We start from the raw sequence: 24,778 nt of genomic DNA, 5'->3' as shown, positions 1-24,778 counted from the left end.
CGGTTTCGGCAAGCAAATTTTGATTTACAATGGTCCTTTAGGTGATCTAGTAAGAGGCATTGACTTTCAGAAGAAGTGCTTGTGCTGATGAGTGACAAGAACCTACAATAAAAACTAATACTATAAAGTGCTAACTAAATTATCCCCAATAAGAAAGACTATTATTTTTCTCAGATTATCCCAGATCTTTGGAGCAATTTGAAGAAGTTAGTAAGCTACAGCCATGTTAAATATTTGTAATCCTAAATAATTCAAATGGAGAAATATTCCAATGCAATATTTATTCAGATGGCCACATATAAAGTCTATAAACTTCCTGTCAAAATGAAGTTCTAGTCGAACAGCCTCAATTCAAATCAGCACAGGGAGTAAAAACAAAACAGATAAAAAACCATGTGGTTGTAATTTTTTTAATCCTCAATGATGCTTTCTATTTTTATCTCATAAGGAAATATTGTATTTTCTCCAAAACAATTCATTCTTTTTCCTCATGTACAAGACATTAGTGATAAGTCAAAAAACATAGTAAGATGTCTCTGCTAAGAAGCACCTCCTAATTGTTAATCTTGAGGCATAAATAGTCAAACATTGCTTTATTTTATCTGATGAATGAAATAAAACAGAGCAAATAAATTGTTTAATTCCACCATTAAAAGCAGCCAAATATTTCTCTCAGAGGACCTCTTCCTTTCCTAATTAAAGTAACCTGTAAGTTTACCAAATAAACACCATGAACACTTTCAAACCGTTATATTACCTCACTGTCCTCGCATTAAAAAACACACCACACACACAAAACAAATACAATTTTTTTTTTAAAAAAAGCAAATATAAAATTTTGTGTATTTTTAAAAAATCAACATTTTGCTGGAAGGCTTAAAATAAGGTTGACATAAAAATTCCAAAACATGAGTAAGATCAACCGTAGCAAGGAGTACATGTCTGGGTGAATCTGTTGTCAGAGTTCAGAAAAGTAAACAAGTAATGATTTGTTTATTTTTGAATTGATCCAAAAAGCATGCCTCCCCGCGAGGAAACTGGATTAGCGTGGGCGGTAGTAGGATATTGGAATGGAAAGAGATCAAGACCCCGGGGACAAGCAACTTTTAATTTTGCCCCAAACATCCCTTCAGATGTTTTGCTATTTTCTTAAAGTATTAAATTTACCAATTATGTCTAAATTTCACGTATTTTAAATGTTAGCGTTACCACGAAGTAACCAAAAATGAAATTAACACTCGCTCAAGGCAGAAAAGTACATACAAACAAATGTTCATCTGAGACCCACTATTTAACATCTTTTTGGCCAATCACTTCAACCAGCACGTAACCAAAAGAAGCCTAGAGATATGCCCTGGAGACATCACTGTACATCCTAGTTTAAAGGACGCTCCTCTCCTGCATTTTCCGAGTGCAACACAGACACCTTTACACTGAAATGGCATCCACTAAGACCTATCGTTACCCTGAAGGTTACTTTGCCACACTGCATTTCTGTGCATGGATCCCCCAAAATCCTACAGACAAGGCAAACAATCCCGTCCAGGTCAAACCTTTGCTCACCAAACTCAACTGCCCTCATATGGCAGGAACTATTTATTCAGTTCATTGCAATGTAAGAAACGAAAATGACTAAAACAATAAAAAAGTCATTAAGTTGAACTACATGAAACTGCTGATATTTGACTGTTTTTGATAAATGAAAGTGTCAAGTTCATGTGGTTCAACTTTATATATTCCTGAAGCCTGACCAAAAATAGAGGCATTCATGACCAAGAGTTGATTCAAGGAAATTTAAAAACTGGAGCAAAATGGTTTACAACTTAAAATCTAAATGGCAAAGTAGAGTATTGACCTTTTATTTCATTTTGAACTCTAACTGCACAGAGATCCTACAAAGCTGTATTGAAAGATAAAGTGAATGTACTCATCTGACATAGATACCGGTTTCCTAACAGAGCTAAATTCACCCTCATGGTACCTGTGAAACTTTAGAGCTGATGTTTGTGGATATTCTATGCAAGAATATGCTTTTAAAATATACTGACCTTTTATATGTCTTAGGAAAATGTAACATATCTTATAAATCAAAGCAAAAATCATACATGGCTATAATTCTTACAACTTTTTCAGAAACAATTCTTAATCCAATTAACTTGACTATTCAAATATTAAATTACTTATGTGTGGGTAGATATCTGTGCACATATATGTGCAAATGCATATATTTAAATATCAGACACATTTTGTTAAATGCCACATATTACGCTGCTTTGAATGATTAAGATTTTACTTCTTTTCCAAAAGCAATGTAATTCAGCCATCTAGTGGTAAAGTATAAAGCCATCATTTCTCTGTATTTTACTATACTATAAAAATAAGACTAGCAGCATGGAGGGGTGTTAAAGGTTGTTTAAATTTACGGTTTCTTTTTTTCTGGTGAGCTCACAGAGCTTAATCAAGAGCCCAGAAGCATTTTCTTAGTGAACCTTTAAAAAGTCATGTAAATATTAACATGGCCAATCATTTTTAAAGTTATTTTTATTATACTTTAATGAGCCATATAATTATAAAACATTCTACCCAAAATTCTATTATCTTAACAAATAAGTAAATTTGGCCCTAAACTTGCCAACACATGTCTTAGGCCTGTAGAAGACACAGTCTAGTGGGAAGGGTATATACATACATGTAAGGCACAGAAAAAACTGTAGTAAGTACTATCAGAAGGCAATGTGGGAGCAGAGACAGAGGAATGCTTAAACCTGATGACAGCTTCCTGGAGATGTTACTTAAGCTAAATTTTGGAGGATAAAATTCACCAAATGGGCAGGGGTTACGAAAACACTGATCAACGTGTATTAAGACAATGGAAAAAGGATAAGGCACGTTAAGAGAACGTCAAGTAATTTGCCATGGTTACAACAGAGTTTACATGTGAAATTGGGAGAAACAGCTGGAGATGGGGTCGGAAATCTGAGTACAGTGTTTACAAAAGGCTGTGACATTACATTAGCCTTCTCTGTGCTCTGTGTTCTCATGTCTTCAATGTCCATCTATAGATGGTTCCTTCCAAGTCCATTACCTCCATACCGGATCTCTTTGAAACTCATACTAGTACAAAGTCAAACAAATAATTGAAATCCAACAGATATTTCCAACTTTATATGCTCAAAAATACAAGCATCATCTTTGAAAGATCTGCTCATTTTTTTCTACCCCAAATCTTAATGAATAGAGCCACAAATCTTCAAATGACCAAGCTTAATAAGACCTTCCTTCTCTCCCACTCCCCCAGTCAAATGGAATAGAAGATTCTATAGATTCCACCTCCTTACTATATTTTGTAAACACTTAGCTTCTCTATCCCCTCTGAGACTCCTGAGTTTACTTCCATGTCATCTTTTATCAGGACAATTACAACCATCTACAGATTCCTAGCTCCCTGTATCTAGTAATTTCCAACAAGGTGTTGAAAATATGGATCAGGAGAAGAGACAAGAGATCTTAGGTTGATACCAGATAAGGGAGAAATGAGCATGCAAATAAATGGGGAATTTGTGTGACCATCCAGGTAGCCCCTGCAGTACAAAGAAGAGGACCAAACATAGGACCTTTAGGAGTCCTAACATTCATGGGGTGAGCAAAGTAAAAGAAAAAAAAATCAAGGAATAAGATAAGAAAGTCAGAGTTGATAAGGAGATGAGGGAGAGAGGTAGTAAGCTAGCCAAGAAAGGGGTAAGTTTTGAGAACAGTGATTTATAAAGTTAGATATTTAGAATAATGATAATGTGACTACTGATAATAGATCATTGGATCTAGCAAGTTGGAGTTTCTGGTTGACCTTGTTAATAATGGTTGCCAAGAATTGCATTAGAGTTCTAAAAAGAAACAGAATAATCTGGAGCAATTATCCAAGAAGTATGGCTGTGAAGTGAGAGAGGAAAAAAGAAGAGAAGGAATTATAGGGCTGTAGGAAGGTTTCTCTTTTTATAGCATTCAAAATCTTGAATATTTAAGGGGTTTATATAAGGACTAGAGGCCCTGTGCACGAATGGGTCCCTCGGCCTGGCCTGTGGGGATTGGGCCGAAACCGGCTCTCCAACATCCCCCAAGGGGTCCCAGATTGTGAGAGGGCAGTTCTCAGGTGATGCACCCCGGAATCAGTCTCCCTCCTCTCTGGTTCCAGGTGCGTCACCCAAGAACCGCAGTTGCCAAGTCCTCGCACCTCAGCAGCTCCTGAGTTGAGCATCTGCACCCTGGTGGTCAGTGCATGTCATAGCTACCGGTCGGATGGTCGGACTGTTGGACCGTCGCTTAGGCTTTTATATATATAGATATGGTGAAGACAGGATGGAGAATAAATGTCAGAATAGAAGTTCCATGTGAGATGGAGGGTGATGAATCCAACATATAGCACTTGGACTGTCTTAGAGAAAGAGTAAGGCACCCCAATTTCTGACATGGTAGTATGGATAATCACAATCATAGATGAAATTAAAGGTAGAGGAGCAATTGAAAACACTGTTATTCAATGTTTTATGTTTGAAACAAAAGGCAAAGGAAGGTATCTCATGGTGAAGAAACAGAGGCTAAGATGAAAGAGATGGAAATATTAATAAATGAAGTTGACTAGTCAACTGTTGTGTGCTACTTTAAGGCGTTAACACTCTAATCACTAACAGATGAAAAAGAATCAAATAGTTCCTGTATTTTCCAATCATGTATTCTCATTTCAAATTCTGAATCTTCAAACTAGTTTAACATTTGCCATTTCAGAAGTCAACTGTACTGCAAGTATAATGAAAACGAACACAGTGCTTCCTTGTAGAGTAGACTATGAAATACCAACCTCACAAACTCCATCTCCTCCAAAATTTCCATTTCTCTTTCTCCTTTGTAAGGAATGGTGTACGAGAATCAACTAGGACACTGTAATCCTAACTCTTAGTCAAAGAAGTAGCTTAGTAAAATAAAATAGGTGTTTTTAATAAAGTTGGCATCAATTATTCCCCAAAGAACATGTCCTTCTAAAGCTTTAGAAGCCAAAGTAAACACCTTGGTGCTCCAGAAACAAAAGGATATCTGATGAGACAAAATTATCAGTTTATAAATATCTCAATAATCAAGAAAGAGCTGTTGTTATTTACAGGCTATAGTGAAGTATTTTGTTGCTGCTTTCTTAAATTTAAAGTTTTATTTAAAGCCGGTATTTATTATAGAAATGCTAAAATAGACTTTCTTCCCATTATTAATGGGAAGTAGGAATAAAAAAGTAATGGCTTTTATTTAACACACTATCTATATGCTTACCCCTATATTAAACAACCCAACATCACATTTCTCAATGTGCAGTTACCGTGATAACTTTGTGAATTTAAAAAGCATACCAAGAGACCACATAAAATTATTTAAATTAAAATAGCACCATATCAGCAAACTTAAATAAAAAACAGCATGCAAATGCTCTACTATTTCAAGTGAATAAATATATGAATAAATGGAATAAATGTTGCTCTACAAATGCCTTTTAATAACACGGTAATTTACAGGCTGTAAATCAAAAACAATATAAGTTGAAAACATTTATTTTTTCTTTGTATTGTTAGCCAAGAAAAATATGCACAGTAACAATGCACTTGTATATATGAATGGGACTTAAGATACGACCAATACACTCATTGGAAGGCACACCATTCTGACATGAGGGTCCTTAACAATGTGGACAGAGACGGGGAGAGCAGAGTGATGGTTCAGGCACTGACAGTGCGAAGGTGGGCATGACAACTGTACAGAAGCAAAATAAAGGGCTAAACAGGTGGTACAAATTGCAACTAGGAGCTGCGAATTCTAATCCCTGAACAAATTCAGAAAGGTATGTAAATTCAGAGATGTCGAGATTTCAATACAGAAAAGATAACATTTTTAAGTGTCATAAAATGTTGTAAAATGTCATCTTATTCACTAATTTATCAAAGTCATATAACCTGAAATTGCTTATAAAACTAAAATGCCAATAGAATGTTGTATTTAAATATGAACTGTATACATTATATATATATATAGTTTTAAGTGATATACCCACCCAAATCACATTTGAAGTTTATTGTATATATGTGTAAAACTCCAAGACTCTCCAGCTTCCCCAAATTCAGATATTATATTAAATGATAAGAATATATGACAGACAGCAACAACAGCAAGCAACATCAAGTAAAAATAAGTTTACCTAATATTGCCAGATTAATGCCCCAATCTCTAAAAATCAGCAAAGTGTTTAAATATTAGTTTTGTCTGGCTACTTCATTCCATCTACAGTACATCATTTCAGTCCAAAACACCATTTTTTAAAACTGACCTCCTAGTGGTCACTAATTCCCTAAAGTTCTGCATACTGCAGCCAGAGTAATCATTTAAAAACACACATCTAATTAGGTCACTCCTCTATAAATATCCTTTAATCCTGACCAGGGACTACAAAAGTATACGATCTAGCCCCTAAATCACATCTTTCATGGCCCACAAATCTTTTTTCAGCTCCTCATCAATATTTTGGGGTAATATTGGGGGTACCTACCCGTGAGGGGGCACACTGGACTTCAGGTAAAAAGCCAAGAGTCTTAATCTGATTCTGTGTTAATTGGATTTCTTTTCAATTTCCTCATCTCTAAAGAAAAGATATTGGCCAAAAAGATCTCTGAGACACTTCAAGCTCTCCGATTCTATAATTCTTTCACAACTTATTTTACATGGAAACTGCAGATTCATTGGTTCTACCCCATTCTCTACACTGATTTGTTGTACCAACATTAAGTCCAACTATTTCCTTTTCAATTTAGTGTCTGCACTAGGCATTGGGGCACTTTTGGAAAATCACTATTTCTCCAGTTTCAAGTTAGCTACCCGTTTTGACAGCTGCCCTTGGGTTCACCTTTGTTAAAAGCAACAGTGTTATATACTCCCCCATTCAAATACCACTATGTGGAAAGCTCCATCTCAGACTCAACTTATTTATCCTCCTAGAGTAACATTTGAAGAGTTCAGTGTTCTGTTAATACTGGCAAGAAAAGAATGTAAAAGATTATAATCCTAAAACTGCAGAGTCAGTCTAGTAAAGAAACACGCCGTCTATCCAATTTCCTGTCATACACAGTGGGAAGAAGCTTAAGTCAGTCCTAGTATATAGAAATAGCTTATTCTGCTCTGAAAATTTACACTTATGAAAACAGTTACTTAAGCTCTTAATTATAAAATAGTTCTTAAGTTAACATTTAGAACTCACTGAGTAATTTAAATTGTGTTAAAATTGCTAATAATATCACCTACACCTTCAAATTCTGAACCAAGTGTGTAATTAACCCAAAATGTCCTGCCAGACAAAATATATTTTGAGAATTTTGTTGGTTTACTGTCCACCTGTGTTTATCCATGGATTATGTACCTGTCTTGTAATAAAGAAAGAAAAATTGAAGAAACACATGAATTAGGCTAAAAACCCAAGCATCTAGGAAAGTTTGAGCAGCATCGTCAATTTCCATGCCTTAAATTTTTAGTATGTTCTAGTGATAAAAATAAAGGATTGGCTCCTTAGTAAACTGTAACCTATAAATCAGTGCTATGTAATACCCTATTACTGAAAATATCTCTTTGGTGGGACCCTGACTTTCCCTGCCATTTTGATTTACTTATAGAAATGACTGCCTATAAAGTTAACCACTCAAGATGTTAAAAAATAAATCAGTCCACTTAAGTATATATTAATACTAAACATTATTTTGCTCATTTATTTCCTATTGAGAAAAACAAAAAGAATTCTCAAATTTTAGTTAATGACTTTGTTATATAAACCATCCTGCTTTCAGCCATGTCTTCCTTAACAAAATAAACTCTGCTACCATCATCGACACTTCTACTAGTTTACACGTCTATAGTTTGTGAGTACAATGCAAATGACATTCACAATGATAGTCCCAAGGAATGCAAGATTCAGGATTATTAACTAAAAAAATGTTAACTAAACTTTAGGATGACTGTTGTTCACCACTGTGTCTCAATGTTCAGAAGAACAGGCCGTCTTTGGAGGGCATGCATGGTAAACTGCAAAGAAAACAAATGCTACATTCTCTTCTCTTGCTTTTTGCCTTTTTATATGATGTATTTTGGAATAGATCATATCTGTACATGTTGCAGCACTCAAAGGGTAAAGACTAGCACACAATGAAAAGTCAGTCTCCTTCCCAACCCACCCCTCACCCACCCAATTCCTCTCCCAAAAGGCAACCTACTTACTAGTTTCCTACTATCTAATCTAATAAAGGACAAATAGGGTAATTAACCGTACCTCCGACATGCTTCCCATTGGCTAATCAGGGCGATATGCAAATTAACTGCCAACCAAGATGGTGGCTGGCAGCCACACAGCTGAAGCGAACAGGAGGCTTGGTTGCCCCAGCGATGGAGGAAGCCAAGATTCCACACCTGCCGTGCCAGGCTCTGAGCTGCACTCTAAGCAACTATGTTGCAATTATAGAAGCTAAACAAACCCCAGGTACCTGCTTTCAGCCAGCCGGGCCTCAGAGATGGAGCTGCAACAGTGTTTCAATTATAGAAGCTAAATAAACCTCAGATACCTGCTTTCAGCAGCCGAGGCCTGAAGCTGGAGCCGGCTCTCAGCTCCAGTGACAGCCATAGAAGGTAAATAAATCCCAGAATAAAAAAGAAAAAGAAAAAAAGGAGAGGTTGGGAGCTTCAGTCACCCACCAGTCTGAAAACGGCCCTCAGCCCCTCACCCAGACTGGCCCGGCACTCCAGTGGGGACCCCCACCCTGAAGGGGATGCAACCAGCTGCAAACAGCCATCATCTCCTCATCCAGGCTGGCCAGGCACCCAAGTGGGACCCCCCACCCTGATCCGGGACACCCTTCAGGGCAAATCAGCTGGCCCTCAACTGTGCACCAGGCCTCTATCCTATATAATAAAAAGGTAATATGCAAACTGACCCTAACAGCAGAAGGACTGGGAATGACTGGTCACTATGACACACTAACCACCAGGGGGCAGACACTCAATACAGGAGCTGCCCTCTTGTGGTCAGGGCGCTCTCACATGGGAGGAGCTCTGCTCAGTCACAAGCCAGGCTGATGGCTGCCAGTACAGCGATGGTGGTGGGAGCCTCTCCTGCCTCCTCAGTAGCGCTAAGGATGTCCGACTGCAGCTTAGGCCTGCTCCCCGCTGGCAAGTGGACATCCCCCGAGGGCTGCTGGGCTGCCAGAGGGATGTCTGATTGCCAGCTTAGGCCCAATCCCCTGGGGAGCAGGCCTAAGCCAGCAAGGTCATCCCCTGAGGGGGTCCCAGGCTGCGAGAGGGCACAGGCCGGGCTGAGGGACCCCCACCCCCCGAGTGCACAAATTTTTGTGCACTGGGCCTCTAGTCTATATAATAAAAGCCCAAGTGACCATTACGGTGGAACAACCAGGATGACCAGTTGCTATGATGCCACTGACCACCAGGGGACAGATGCTCAATGCAGGAGCTGCCCCCTGGTGGTCAGTGTGCTCCCACAGGGGGAGCGCCACTCAGCCAGAAGCCAGGCTCACGGCTGGTTAGCACAGCAGTGGTGGCGGGAGCCTCTCCTGCCTCTGCTGCAGGAGGGCTGTAAGGAGTAAGCCGGGCAGGCGGACATCCCCTGAGGGGTTCCAGACTGCAAAAGGGTGCAGGCCAGGCTGAGGGACACCCCCCCCTCCAGTGCACAAATTTCATGCACTGGGCCTCTAATCTTACATAAACAGTATGAGACATCCTGCTTTACATATACAATGATGTGTATGTCACATGAATGCCATTTACCATATAACCTAGTCTACACACATTCTTTTTCCTACTAAATATATTTGGAGGTCTTTCCATATCAGTCTAAAACAAGGTGCCTCCAACTTTTTAATCATTCCTTAATGTTCCATTGTACATATGTATGAAAATGTGCGTAGTCCTTATCAATGAATATTTGAGCAGTTTCCTTCTGTTGCTATTATAAACAATGGTGTAAGCAGTGGTTCTCAACTTGTGGGTCACAACCCCTTTGGTGGTTGAACGACCCTTTCACAGGGTCGCCTAAGACCATCCTGCATATCAGATATTTACATTACAATTCATAACAGTAGCAACAGTACAGTTATGAAGTAGCAATGAAAATAATTTTATGGTTGGGTCACAACATGAGGAACTGTATTTAAAGGGCCAGAAGGTTAAGACCCACTGGCAGGATAACCCTGTATATACATTACCTGCACATGCAATTGTATCTGTGAAATAAATTCTTAAGACATAGAATTCCTGGGCAGAGGGCATGTACATTTAAAATTTTTAAAGTTTGCATTAATTTACACTTCCTACAGCAGTTTCTATTTGCAATTTTTTATTATGAATGAGTGTACATTTTGCATAAGTTTAAAACCATTTATAATTTATTTTCTGTTAACTGTTGATTTCCTTTGCCCATTATTCAAATGGATTATTGCTTTGTTTTTAATATATTTTTAAATTAAATTAAATTTCCAACACTATTTATCCCCTCTATGCCCTCTTCCACCTTTAATAATATTTTTAAATTTTTTTATTTCATTGATTTGAGAGGGGAGAGGGGGAGAGAAAGAGAGAGAGAGACAGAGATAGATCTACTTGTTCCACTTATCTATGTATTCATTGGTTGATTCTTGTAGGTGCCCTGACTGGGGATCGAATCAGGACGATGCTCCAACTAACTGAAATACCAGGCCAGGGCTTGTTTTTTTCTTTTGTTTGTTTTTTTAAATATATATTTTTATTGATTTCAGAGAAGAAGGATGAGGGAGAGACAGAAACATCAATGATGAGAGAGTCATGGATCGGCTGCCTTCTGCATGCCCCTGACTGGGGACTGAACCTGCAACCCGGGCATGTGCCCTTGACCGGAATCAAACCTGGGACCCTTCAGTCTGCAGGCTGACGCTCTAGCCACTGAGCCAAACCAGCTAGGGCCCAGGGCTTGTTTTAAATTATTTTTAAAGAAACTCTTATTTCTATGACTATTAGCACCTTGTCTATTACACGAGTTGGAAATTTTCCTCCCATTCTGTCTTTAACTTTGTTTGTATTTTTTGTTATATGCAGAATGTTTTTAATGTTGTCACATTCATACATCTTTTCTTTTATGGTTTCTGGGTTTGAGATCATACTTAGAAAGGCTTTCTGACTCCAGGATTAAATATCATACTCTAGGTCAGTGGTTCTCAACTTTCTGGCCCTTTAAGTACAGTTCCTCATGTTGTGACCTAACCATAAAATTATTTTCGTTGCTACTTCATAACTGTAATGTTGCTAGTGTTATGAATCATAATGTAAATATCTGATATGCAGGATGGTCTTAGGTGACCCCTGTGAAATGGTCGTTTGACCGCCAAAGGGGTCGTGACCCACAGGTTGGGAACTGCTGCTTTAGGTGATTCGTTTTCCCTCAGATCCTGTCCCCAACTGCTGGCAGCTAGCACATTTCAAAAGAAATCCAAAAACTTTCAACAAAGTTGTGCAGAGAACAGTCAATGATATCAGTCTAAGATCTGTTTTAAGTAGTCTCATTTTGAACAGAGGTTTCATTTTCCTACCCTGCATATTTGTGGCTGGGGAATGGTGAACTAACTCAAAGTCATCAGGCATAAATCATTGGCTCATCACTCCAGTTTACTTCCTGTTATCACACCCATCCTCTTAACAATTACGTTACTGTCGTAAAGTCTAAAAAAATAGTCATCCCAAAGTCTGGTGTGGATTACAAATAAACTCTATGAGTCCATTCACTAGCTTATTGGAAATCAAGGTTAACTTAAATCCATCCAAATATTTGAGTTCTATATTTAGAATCTTATATTTAAAGTAATATGGAAAACTAGGAAAAACAAGTTCAAGAAACATATTTAGCAGCTGAGTGTATATGAATGGAAGGTGGTGTTATTTATGTTTTAAAGTAATAAGAATAAATGTAACTTTTCCTATATTCTGTTATAAAAAGAATTCCAATTATATAAAATCCTAGAAATCCAAGTATCCAAATACCAGTAATAAATATGCTCTGGATATCTTTATTACTATAAGAAAATGAAATGACCATATAAATGTATGTGAAAAATCATAATGAAAAAGTCCCTAATCTCTCTTTTTCGTAACTTATTTTTTATTGATTTTTAGAGAGAGAGGGAGAGGGGGAGAGAGAAAGAGAAACATCCATGTGAGAGTGAAACATCGATCGGCTGCTTCCTTGCATGACCCTTTTCCAGGGACCCAACCCACAAGCTGGGCATATGCCCTGACTGGGAATCAAACCGGCAACCTTTAGGTTCATGGGATGATGACCAACCAACTGAGCCACACTGGCCAGGGTGCTCCTAATTTCTTCATATTTTTTTTCTCAGGTTGTAAAAAGGTTTAAGATATTCCTAATAGAGAAAAAATATCACAACCAAACACTACTAGAAATTCAGCCATGTTGCAGTAATGACACTTAGTAATAATCTTTCTTGATTTTATTATAATAAAATAAGTTACTACAGGTAATTTTTTGAGTGACTTATTTCCTAGGCTTATCCATAAAATGATCACTTACCTTAGTATACATATTTTATATACAAAAATATGTGGTACCACAAAATGTTGATTAATAGCCATAAAAAATGGCAAACTCCCATTCCTTAAATATGCCAAAAGGATAACTGTTTCTTGATGGCAGTTTTATAGGAAAAAAATAATCTATAAGTAATAGAACAAATTCATTCCGAACAAAATAATTACAATTAAAAATTGGAAAAATACAGCATTATTGTTCCAATGTTATCTATACTGGTGACAATTCCTTCAAATATTATTCATGCCAGAGGCAGATTTAATATAAGTAACATTATCAGGAATTTTTATATTACTTCTAAATATTACTCAAAATAACAAAATCTAGTCTTCAGGAATTTCATGTCAAAATGTGTATGACAGAACCATACACTTTTCCAAATAAGATATAAACCTGAATATCCATGTTATTTTTCACCATTTTTTCCCCACCATAAAACAGAGAAGAGTTACTATACATATCTAGGAGGACTTGCTTGATTTCCACATACTCGAAGTGACATGTGTGAAGAAACAAAGGCCATTAGAACAAGAAAATGTCTCTTAGAGCTGGGTATGCAGAAGCTTGCATCTCCAGTCTGAAGAAGACAGTTAACAGAAATGAAAGGGAACAAGAAATGCAGTGCCAAATTATATTTTCCAAGATGGGAAGAACACTATAAATTTATTTCACTGATTCCTTCCTGCTTACCTCTGAGCCACAGCCACAAACCTCTCTGAGTTTATTCTATCAAGATACCCATGGCGCTAAAGTCACTTCTTACCATAAGCACAGAACTTAGTGTTCATCCCCCACTATAAATAAAGGCTCTCATTTCCTACACATGTTTATTTTCAGACTCCAACATATTCCCATACAATTATCAGAAGAAAGTCAAAAGCTCATTTAACAAATTTTAAGAGTTAAAAATGAGGTGAAGAGTAGAAGCAGCATTGATGACATATCAAATAATTAAATATAAAATATGAACTCTGAAACTAAGCAGAAGATGCTTTTAGTAGACAAATTAGGTTTTGGTTTTTATGTTATTAAAAATAAGCTTTTTAAATTTAATGCAACCTCTACTACTGTTTTCCTAAGAATTTGTGCAGGTAACAACTTTTTTAAAAGGTTTTACAAAAAGCAAAAATGGCCTTGGCCAGGTGTTCAGTTGGTTGGGTATCTCCCTGTGCATCAGAAGGTCACCAGTTCAAGTCCCAGTCAGGGCACGTGCCTGAGTTGTGGGCGCAATCTCCAGTAGAGGACATGCAGGAGGCAGGAGATCAATGTTTCACCCCCACATTGATATTTCTCCTTTCCTCTCTCTCTAAAAAAAAAAAATCAATAAAAAATTTTAAAAATAAATAAAAAGCAAAAATGATGTCTAATAAAACATTTTGTGGTATTCTTGTCTCTAAAAATCAAATTACTAAAATGGTCCCATAAATTCTGAAAAATAACATGGAATACCCATGAACTGTACTATTAATTTCATATTTTAGAAAGGGTACCCATTTAGCCCCTACAAATATTTTACAAATATAAAAGTAATAAGAATAATATCCTGTCATCAGTCTCATTTGCATCATGCATTACAAATCAGCTATGACATAAAAATCTTTTGGAGGGGTTTATATCCAAGTAACTTCAAAATTTTCCTGAACAGGGGAATTCCTAAATATTTTCTAGCTCACATTGACAGTATTTTTCTCAGAAAATCACTTACTGAAACAATCAGGACCCTGTCCAAGGTTTTTCAGTAATGACATGCTGATCATAATCCTCACCTAGAAACAGTCTCCTGATGGAAACTCCAATAAAGAGAATGTGGTACTAGTTATTACTACATGAGAAGAAAATACATTTTACTTGAATTTAAATGCTGACTATAAACTTACATTAATGATAGATGTCGAACCTTTGCAAGTAAACTTAGAATTGCCAATTCTATAAAAAAAACGATCATCTATCTTTATTAGAGAAAGGAAAAGAAAAAAGAAAAATTTTGCAAAACATTCTGCACCATCGTTCAGAGAAATGCCAGGCCTTTTTCTGAATATACAATGGTTTGGAGTTCCACTGAAAGTTGGGGAAAAAATAACATAAGTAACTTACTGGGTTTCAATGGTTATTTTAAAAAATAGAGTCTTTCTTGGCTGGATGATAGCAACATACAATGTTTAAGACACCATATGTTTTCAAAACATATGAAAATCAATATGCAAAAGATGTAAGGAATATTAAAAAAATCAACAATAACAACAAAAAGACAACCCAAGAAACAATGCATAAAGATACAAAACAGGTATTTGAATACAAAAATGCACAGGCTTTCGAAAGAAGAATAAGCGCAAATCACCAATAAACATGAAAACATGCTCACCCTCATTAAATCAGAAATATACAAATAAAAATTTAATGAGGCAACATTTTACAACTACTGACTGGCAAACCTTAAAATCTAGATGATATCAAGTGGTTGTAACTCTTATGCCCTGCTGTGAAACATAAAATGACTTTAGCAAACAATTTGGCATTAGCCAGTAACACAAAAATATGTATACTTAATATTCTACTCCTAGGTATACTCCCTAGAAAAATGATTTTGCAGGCAGTCTGGAAACATGTATAAAAATGTTTAAAGCAGCATAATTTTTTTTTTCAGTATGCATCTTATTTTATTTTATTTATTTTTTTATTTACAGAGTTTGTTTTATTTATCTTCTTTTTTATTATTATTATTATTATTAGTTAAGGTATTACAAATGTGTCCTCATCCCCCCCATTAACCCCCAACCTCCCCCACACACACAAACTCATGCTCCCATCCCCCTGTTGTCCATGTCCATTGGTTTGGCTTATATACATGTATACAAGTCCTTCAGTTGATCTCTTCCCCTTACCCCCGCCCTCCCCTACTTTCCTTCTGGGGATTGATAGCCTGATCGCTGTTTCTCAGTCTTTGGGTCTGTCCCTTTTCATCAGTCTATGTTGTTCTCTATAATCCACAAATGAGTGAGATCATGTGGTATTTATCTTTCTCTGACTGGCTTATTTCACTTAGCATAATGCTCTCCAGTTCCATCCATGCAAGCAGCATCATTTTTAATAGCAAACAAATAAAACTAAGCTAGATATCCATCAGCAGATAAACAAATTCTGACATGCTCCTACCACTGAAAACTATAGAGCCCTGCTGTGATAAACAACAGCCCTGGCTGGTGTGGCTCAGTTGGTTGAGCATTGTCCTGTGCACTGAAGGTTCGCACGTGCCCAGGGTGTGAACTCAACCCCCTGTGGACATGTGTGCGGGAAGCGGCTTATTGATGTTTCTCTCTCACATTGATGTTTCTCTCTCTCTCCTCCTCCCTTCCTTCCTCGCTATCTAAAAAAAATCAATCAAAATGTATTTTAAAAAATGAATAAACAGCCACACAGATTGATATGGGTAAATCTCAAAAATAATGTTGCAATCAAAAAAGCAAGTTACAAAAACACACACAATATAATTCAAGTAAAATTTTAAAACATGCAACAGAAAGTTATTATGGAATATATATGTGCATGTTTTGGAGGGTATCCTATCTACGAAGACAGAGGGAATAATAGACAAAATTCATCAGAGTTATCTATCCAGGGACACAGGTAAGTGTCTATGGCAGCCAGGGAAGTACACATAGGGGCTTCAAAAAGTAGGGGTAATTAGGTTTCTTAATCTGGGTAGCAGCTACATGTATGTTCACTGTATTCATATTCTTTGCTTTTCATATAAAACAATTATATATACTATATTTTATCAAAGTATTTCCAACTGTAATTATTGAAAAAGGGGTCCTCGTTCTTGAAAAGCAATGCTGCAAGGCAGAAAAGGGAACTAGGCATGAGGTGGCCAGAAGAGCAAAGGTGTATGTTAACATTTCAGCCACAGTTTATAAGGGATGGAACACAAATTGATTTAAGTAACAATTGGAGGAAATTAAACAAAAGAGGAATGTTTAAAATACCAGACAGTGTGCTCTTGTGGAAAATGCCATTGGATCTTTAAATCTGACTTTCAAACTCTCCGCTCGGCCAACTACTGGCTTATTGAACCGATGCAATTCCTTAACCTCTTGGGCTTCAGTCAGTTCCCTTACATACAAAGAAAGAGTGATAATATCTATCACAAAAGGTTCTTGTGGATCAAATGAGAAAAGCAAAGTCCCTGACACATAGAAGATGTTCAATTAATGCAAGTCCAATTTGAAGACGTTAAATTAGATCGAATTAGAGTGATTATCACAGAATGCTACTGAAGAAATGACCCACAGAAGACTCAACTGCCTTACAAAGACAGAACACTTTTATACGAATGGCCCTCACCTCGATGAAATTAAAAAGCAGTTATAAACTAACATTTACCAATGCGAGAAATCAAGCTTAATGAAAAAAGCCCAAAATCAGTACTAGAGACAAAAATGGGAAATATCTAAATATCTATTCTAATTCTTTGAACATCATAGTTGTAATCATTTTTAACTCATGCTAAATATAAAATACTATATAAATATGAAGATCCAGAAATGAAATTCTAAATGCATCTTATTAATGTAAATTAGTGCAGCTCTTTGCAAATTCAAGCATAGATTCTAATACCACTCCATCAGCTCCACTCAGAAATGTAGTCTAAATACTAAAGACAATGAAACTGCTATGAACTCACCAGAGGGATATGCTTATTGATTTTAGAGAAAGGAGAAGGCGGGGGGGGGGGGGGCCGGGGAAGAGAGGGGGGAGGAAGACATCAATGCGAAAAAGAACTTTGAAGGGCCGCCTTCCATACATGCTCCAACTCCAGATCAAACCTGCAACCTAGGCATGTGCCCTGACTGGGAATCGAACCCCAAACCTTTCAGTATAGGGGACGATGCTCCAATCAATCAAGCCACACTGGCCAGGGCAATATTTGAGTTCTTTATGTTGTATGTGACAATTCAAAAATGATTTTCTATTTGAAAGGCAGGAGTAAACTAACGATAGGAATTAGGTGAATCTTCAGCTCAAAGTTGAGTTATTTTCAACATATTAAATCTAAAGAAATATTAGTATTGGAAGAAGTAGGTCAAAGGTTACCTAGGATATAAGAGAGATCAAATTACAAATCAATTCATAAAAAGCTTGCTATCTTTTTTAAAAAACCATAAAACTCTACAAAGTTGAGAATATCACATTAAGGTTTCCCCATTTAGGGGATAAAGGCTAAGTAGACTATGACCGAGCATTACTTAAACTGAAAACTCAGGGATGACTTAATTGTCAATATGAGCAAGTTCACGGCTGCACAGGCATCAGTCTTGACGGGGAGTTACTTGGTGACCTGTGTTGCCAGCTGCAAGAACTGTGCTTTGCACCCACTAGGTACTTCGCACCTCACAGGTCGGTGGCACCCGTGGCGCTGTTCTGAAGCGTGGCATCAAACAGGGGAGCAAGAGATTCAAATAAAATGTCACCCTGTGACTCCCCAATTAACACTTTCATTCTCCTTCCCATTTAGCAGAGACCGAGTGTGAAGACCAAATTTATAAACAGAGCAGGAATGTCTCTAAATGGCCTAGAACCTGTTGGGGAGCCAAGATCCTTGAAGATTTTAGGCCAAAGTGCTAAGCAGCTCTGTATCTTTAACTGGGCAAGTTACTATGGACAGACAATGATGTCATTAAGCACCTGGGGCACAAAACCATGAATTCTTTAAGTCACGTAGCAGTTTCTGTATAATAGAAAATAGACCATAAAGCCCTTATTCAAACTTCTTAAATGACTCTCAGTTTTTCTTGACCTTACCTGAAATGTCAGAGGTTTTCATAAACACCTGTTTTTTGCATGAATTTCTCCTTTCAAACCCCCAGCAGGTATCTTACCACTAAACCACATTAGACTATTTACACAAATAGATCATTTTTAGCTTCTGGGCTCTGTAATAGCACCCACGGATGTTCTTTTTCAGGAGGAATGAGGTATCGCCAGGTAGTGGAAGCTGTGGGTCTCCAAGTGCCCTAATTAAACTCCTGGGCACTGTGCCCATTTCCACTGCTCAAAGACTGAAGGATCAGAGGAACAGGAAAATCAGTATCCTGCTTGGGTAAGGAGATGAACACGTTCACTCCGTCGGTGGTGTTTTCCCGCAGTGGGCTCTCTCACCAACAGCCCTTCCCTTCAGAATTTAACTTGATTAAATATTAGGGAATGAGACATTCCTAACAGAGAAACTGGTTTCCTCATCTGAAGAATGAAAGGATGACTTAAATGACCTTTAATGTATCTGACAGCTCCAAGTCTATAAGAAAACAATCATATTCTGAATCAAAATTTATGTATCTTACTGGAAAATGTTACACTTAAAAAAAATCCTTATAAGCAAACTAAAAAGACAAATGACCAACTGGAAGAAAAAAATATGTGTAAACCATAATCACAGAAAAGAGGTTCATATTTCTAAGATATAGAACACTTAGGAAAAGCGGGCTAAAAATATGGTCCGATCTCTATGAAGAGATGCTCTACCACGTGTTTAGCAAGAAGAATATGTGTACCATGCATGCTTTTTTTAGCCTTTTCCCTGTGGATGGTCATCAAAATTACAACTAGACTAAGGTTCCAATTTTTACCTCAAAAATGGGCAAAAATCTAACAACATATCCTACTGGGGAGGCTGTGGGTGAACAGGTGCTGTCACACTGGTGGAAATGCAAAATAATACACTGCTATGGAGGGCAACTGAATGATATATAACAAAATTACATATACATTTATCTTTAACTCATGAATCCCAGTTGTAAGAATCTTTCCCAAAGACATTCAGATAAAAAAATATATGTACACACAGAATTATTCACTTTAGTAATGTTTGTATTAGCAAAAGAGAGGAAACAACACAGATGACCATCAACAGGGAAAAGGCTGAAAAAAAACATGGTACACTCATACAACGGAGTACTATGCAGCTGTAAAAAGGAGTGTGGACCATCTGTACATAATGATCTCCAAGATAAAGTTACATAAAGAGAAGAAAAACTGTACATGTATAATATGACATTTACCTGAGAAATTGAGAGGGGATATGGATGAATTATATTTTAAATAGATATTTTTTAAATAATATGATAAGCTTTAAAAAATTTTTTTAAATGTTACTTATAGAAGGAGGTGAAATACAGGGTGAATAGGGCAGTAACAGGAGCCAGACGCCTCTGCAGGCTCCCTGTTTGATAAATCTGACTTGGGAAATATGCAATGTAGGCTGGAGCTGGCTTGTACTGTTCCCTGGCCAAGGTGCAGGTGTGTTGGGAGCCAGTTACCCTGACCTTGGTAGCTTGAAATTGGCTATGGTGGGAGTGCACAGGCATGCACTGTAATTATTCTCTCTACCTCTATATAAGACAAAATTTCTATAATAAAGTTAGAAACCGTACGAACCAAAACAACAGAATTATGTAGCTAATTCTAACAAGCAGGTCCTAGAACAGTGACATAAGACTAAGACATGAGAAATTAGAAATCCATGATGATCACCTAAGGAGCTTTGCAAAATATAGTCTCTGAACCACCACTGTCTTAATAAACTGCCAAGACTGAGAGAATTCTGTCATATTCCTCAGGACTGTGCAAGTGGTGAAAAGATTGAGAACCACTGTTTAAACACTATTAAGGGCTGTTCATTATTCATCTAGTTTTTATCTCCATACCTGACACTAAGTGGTACTCAAGTAGTATTTGGTGAATTAATGAATGACCCTGGGAAATGAAAATAAATAGGCAAACTTAATGGAGCTAAATGATTGATGGGCAAAAAACATTATATTTGATAATCACCTGGCCGGGTGAGTCAGTTGGTTGAAGCTCTGTCACATACATCAAAAGGTTGCAGGCTCTGTCCCTGATAGGGGCACGTATGGGAGGCAAGTGGTCGAATTTTTTTTCTCTCTCTCGATTCCTCTCTTTCTAAAAATCAAAAAAACATATCCTCGGGTGAGGAATTAAAATTTTTTTTTAAATCACTTAGGTTACTGAGTTTAAAGAGTAGGCTCTCTGTTTTAAGTGGAATGGCTTTTTGTCATAAAGCCACAGACCAGTCACTTCAAACAACTACAAGTAAACTCCCAGAATAAAAATAGTTTTAAATACACAATTGGGTGGGGTGTGGCTAGCAAATATTCTGATTCTACAATCTGTTTGCACAAGACATTGCTTCTTATGTGACTAACAAAGCAAACAGTAGTCCGATTCCCTGTGCTGAAATTAATACACTATTTGCAAAAAGGGTTGAACGTCGCAGGCTTGTTCAATAAAGACACCACATTTCCCAAAGCTAAAGAGGAATACAGAATGACAAATACCCACATATATTTACATATCCCACAAGAAGGTGTATGACCACCTGGTATGGATTTTGTCTCCCACAAGTACTTCATGCAGCCAAGCCCACTGTCTGATTACGGGAAAGAGAATTAATACCTTGAATTCTAATATTCTAATTTTAAAGCTGGGTGGAGCTTAAAAACCTAGTCCAACCCTTTCATTGTGTTAATGAACAAGCACCTACAAGAGATTAAGGTGAAAAGCTCTAAAAGTAGTGACAGTGGCCACAGATGAACAAAGAGTCTTTGCAGGTGCACAATGCTAGGTATGGAGAGCTGCGAATAAATCTCAACTTTCGCATGAATGGCATCTAAAGGGTACCAGTCTCAATCATAAGCAAATAAGTGTGTGTAAACCATATGTACACACAAAAATACTAGAACTGTACTTCCAATAACTCCTTTCAAACAAATTCTTCAGCCTAGCATTCAAGAGCATCCACAATGTTACCCTAATGACTTTTTCAAAATCTTGTCCAAATGAACCATAAGCAGATAGAAGGCGGCCACTTTCTCTCACTTACCTTTTGTGGTCCCTTACAGACATAGTGCAGTACATGTAATCATTACAAAAGCTACTCCATAGAAAATTTCCAAATGATGAAAGATTTTTAAAAAAACTTTTCAATTCTTCTGTTAATCTGAACTGATATAAAGTCACATTTCATGTGTGTCAATGAGTATTATACAAACATCCTATATAATAAAAGGCTAATATGCAAATCAACTGAATGGCAGAATGACCAGTCGCTATGATATGCACTGACCACCACTCAGCCAGAAGCCAGGCTCACAGCTGGTAAGCGCAGCGGAGATGGCGGGAGCCTTTCACTCCTCCACGGCAGTGCTAAGGATGTCCAACAGCTATCAGTTGGACATCCCCCGAGGGCTCCCGGACTGCACGAGGGCACAGGCCGGGCTGAGGGACACCCCACCCCCAAGTGCACAAATTTTGTGCACTGGGCCTCTAGTATAGGATAATGTAGATTTTTTTAAAAATATGGTAACCAGTAAAAGCTTTAAAAGTGAGAGTTAGGAGGAAGGGAGGCAGTTAGATGAGTTACCATTTACCTTTCTACAAGGTGCTAATCAGGCTTTGTTTAAAAGACAGAAAATTGTATGCAGGGGAGGAGGAAAGGAAAGGAAAGGACAAAGAACAAACTTTTATTCTGTTCACTGGCCAGACATTCAATTATTTCCATTGCTGGTCAATCCTGAATCCATATCACTCTACTTCTAAAGAGATTTTTAAAAAGATGTATCTACGCCTATGTATGAAATACTCCTTTCGTCTATTTCACCGTCACCTGTTAGCCCCAAAATCATGCAATTAAATAAGATACAAAAATTAGTCTTTCAACTTTCTATCTTTATTAGTTTCTTCAGGATTCCTCAAACCTATTTTAAGAGTCTCCTAATTGTTGAAGAGAATACTAACTACACTGAAAATTAAAATGATAACATTTAGTGTTATCTTTAGGAGAAAATGTTTTCTAATTGGGCTGATTCAAGATTCCTGATGGAAATTCCAATATTTTTAAAATGCTGGAAGCGAAGTTTAAAGAATGTATTTTCTTTTAAAGTGAACAGTGCAATATCATTTAAATAGACATAATATGACATTATCAAGTTAAGGTTTTTTTGTAATCTCTACTGCAACTCTAAAGTAAAATCCAAAAGTAAGCAATAAAACCTGAAGTCATTTACTGAACATAGTGCTGTGAATAAACTAAAACCTTCAGGATAATTATATTGCTAACTCTACCATCAAATTCATGGATATCTTGCTCTGTCTGGAAAATTTAAAATAGTTAACATGTAAAACCTGAAATATTCATTTGCTATCATATTTAAAATTTCTCTTAATAACTTCTGAGGAGTTACACTAAAATCCTAAAATACAAAACAGCCTACCTACATTTTCACCACTATGTTACTCCAAGGCTAAAAATAAGTCAGAATTGGGGTAAGCTATTTTCATAAAAATTTAGGAACATTAATGGACACATTGATGGCTTTATGTAATAATTGAAGAATTTAGATGCTGTTTGAATCCACACTCCCCTCCAAAAAAGACTTCTTCCCTTTATATACTACCAAACATTTTCAACCAAATAACACAAGAATGTGGTTTTCAAAAATATAACGAGGGCAGTATCATCCCGTCATGAACAAACCTAAACATCTGAGCAATAACTTCTAAAATAAAATTACAGAAAAAGATTGTGTACGGTTACAACTATTAATATATATTTAAGACAAAGACTTTATTTTTCAATAAGAAAACAAGGAGAAAGACAGTCCAACCTGATCTTGTATGTCTGCCCAATAGAACTTTCCACCATAATTACTTCCACTGGGGGAGGAGCTTAAGCTCAGGGTGACCTCATGTAGTAGAAGGAAACCAGTATAAATACAGCAGGACAGCTCTGGAGGGAGCATCTTCTGCATTGCTCACCTGGGAACAGGAGGGCTCAGACAGTGACCAAGAAACCATTCCGGGAACTCCCAGTACTCACTCAGGTAAGAATATGGCTCAATGCTCACAGGTGGACTACCGTGTCAGCTTGCTTGGAAATAACTACTTGGATTAATGAATTAACTACTTGGATTTTGTGATTTTAAAAAATGGCTTTCCACTAACATGCACTCAGAAAGTTTAATTTGTTTCAGTCTCTATAAAAGACAGTCCTAGTAAAACAGGATTTGCAAAAACTAATGCCCTAATCTGAGTTTCAGTGTATTTTTAAACTATTGGATATTTTTGTCTAGGTCAAAGATCCTGAATTATTTAATATAGACATTCAATTATAGTTTCTGTTTCTTTTTTTTAACTTCATTTTCACTTGATTATTGGTTTCCCAAAACATATATTCATTTAACTAAGAAATTATAACTCATTAATTATTAAATATACTCAAAATATATACAGTAAGATTAAAAAAATAGGTATCTCTATAAGGAATCCATTTGTACAACATTAGAAAAATAAAATGGGTCAATAAACAGAGTGGAACGAAATCATTATTTTCTGTTTTTCAGAATCTATCTGAGAACATGCTGCCACCAATAGCCCTTTTGCTGCTAATGTCCTTGAACTTGGTTCATGGAGTGTTTTATGCTGAGAGATACCAAACACCTACAGGCATAAAAGGCCCAGCATCCAACACCAAGACACAGTTCTTCATTCCTTATGCCATCAAGAGTAAAGGTAAGCTGAACTGTTTATGTTGCTTGATTAACTAGTTGGTTGTTGCTTTCTACAATTTAATGATCTCTTTAACAAAATGCTACTAACTCTGGTGTTAAATTATTTTCAAACTCTGGAATTAGCCCAAAATGATTTTTGGAAAAAGCAAGTCTATTCAAGAACATTAATATTCTTTGCACAATAAGTATAACAGAAAGATATACCTGAACTTTTTAATGTATGGAAAATTTTTCCTTTAAAAGATGCTTTTGCATAAACAACTATCATAATCTAGAAATACTAATCCAATCAAAATTACTCACATTGAAAATGGTTTAAATAAAATGATTGACAAGTGCACAAAAAAAGAGCAGGAGGTCTATATATCTGTTCAGCTTTCTTGGCTCCTGTAAGAGTACTGAGAAAATGTTTAATAAAGTGCTAATAGATCCTCAAAGAGCAATGATTAGGGTTCATATTCACTAATTCCATTTACTAACATCTGACACATGCTGCCTGTAAAGCATCTACTGAATTAAACTGAATAATCTGAACTGACTGGAG

The 24,778-nt window shown here is 36.8% G+C and overlaps 2 protein-coding genes across 5 annotated transcripts in view; one reads left to right on the top strand and one right to left on the bottom strand.

The window, feature by feature from the left end:
* Positions 1–24,778, bottom strand: part of NT5DC1 (5'-nucleotidase domain containing 1) — a 106,627-nt gene that overhangs the window by 58,681 nt on the left and 23,168 nt on the right. The window lies entirely within an intron of this gene.
* Positions 1–24,778, top strand: part of COL10A1 (collagen type X alpha 1 chain) — a 33,437-nt gene that overhangs the window by 3,956 nt on the left and 4,703 nt on the right. The window contains exons 1-2 of one of the 2 annotated variants that reach the window (XM_059700112.1): positions 23,489–23,547; positions 24,067–24,235. In XM_059700112.1, coding sequence (XP_059556095.1) covers positions 24,082–24,235 — 154 coding nt within the window. In that variant the 5' untranslated portion in view covers positions 23,489–23,547; positions 24,067–24,081. Of the gene's footprint in view, positions 1–23,488; positions 23,548–24,066; positions 24,236–24,778 lie in introns of those variants that run through there. The other variant, XM_059700111.1, reaches the window with a different exon arrangement.

Source organism: Myotis daubentonii, chromosome 6, assembly GCF_963259705.1.
Source record: "Myotis daubentonii chromosome 6, mMyoDau2.1, whole genome shotgun sequence".
Taxonomy (NCBI): domain Eukaryota; kingdom Metazoa; phylum Chordata; class Mammalia; order Chiroptera; family Vespertilionidae; genus Myotis; species Myotis daubentonii.
The sequence above is the reverse complement of the archived record's forward strand: the minus strand, read 5'-3'. Positions and strand labels throughout refer to the sequence as shown.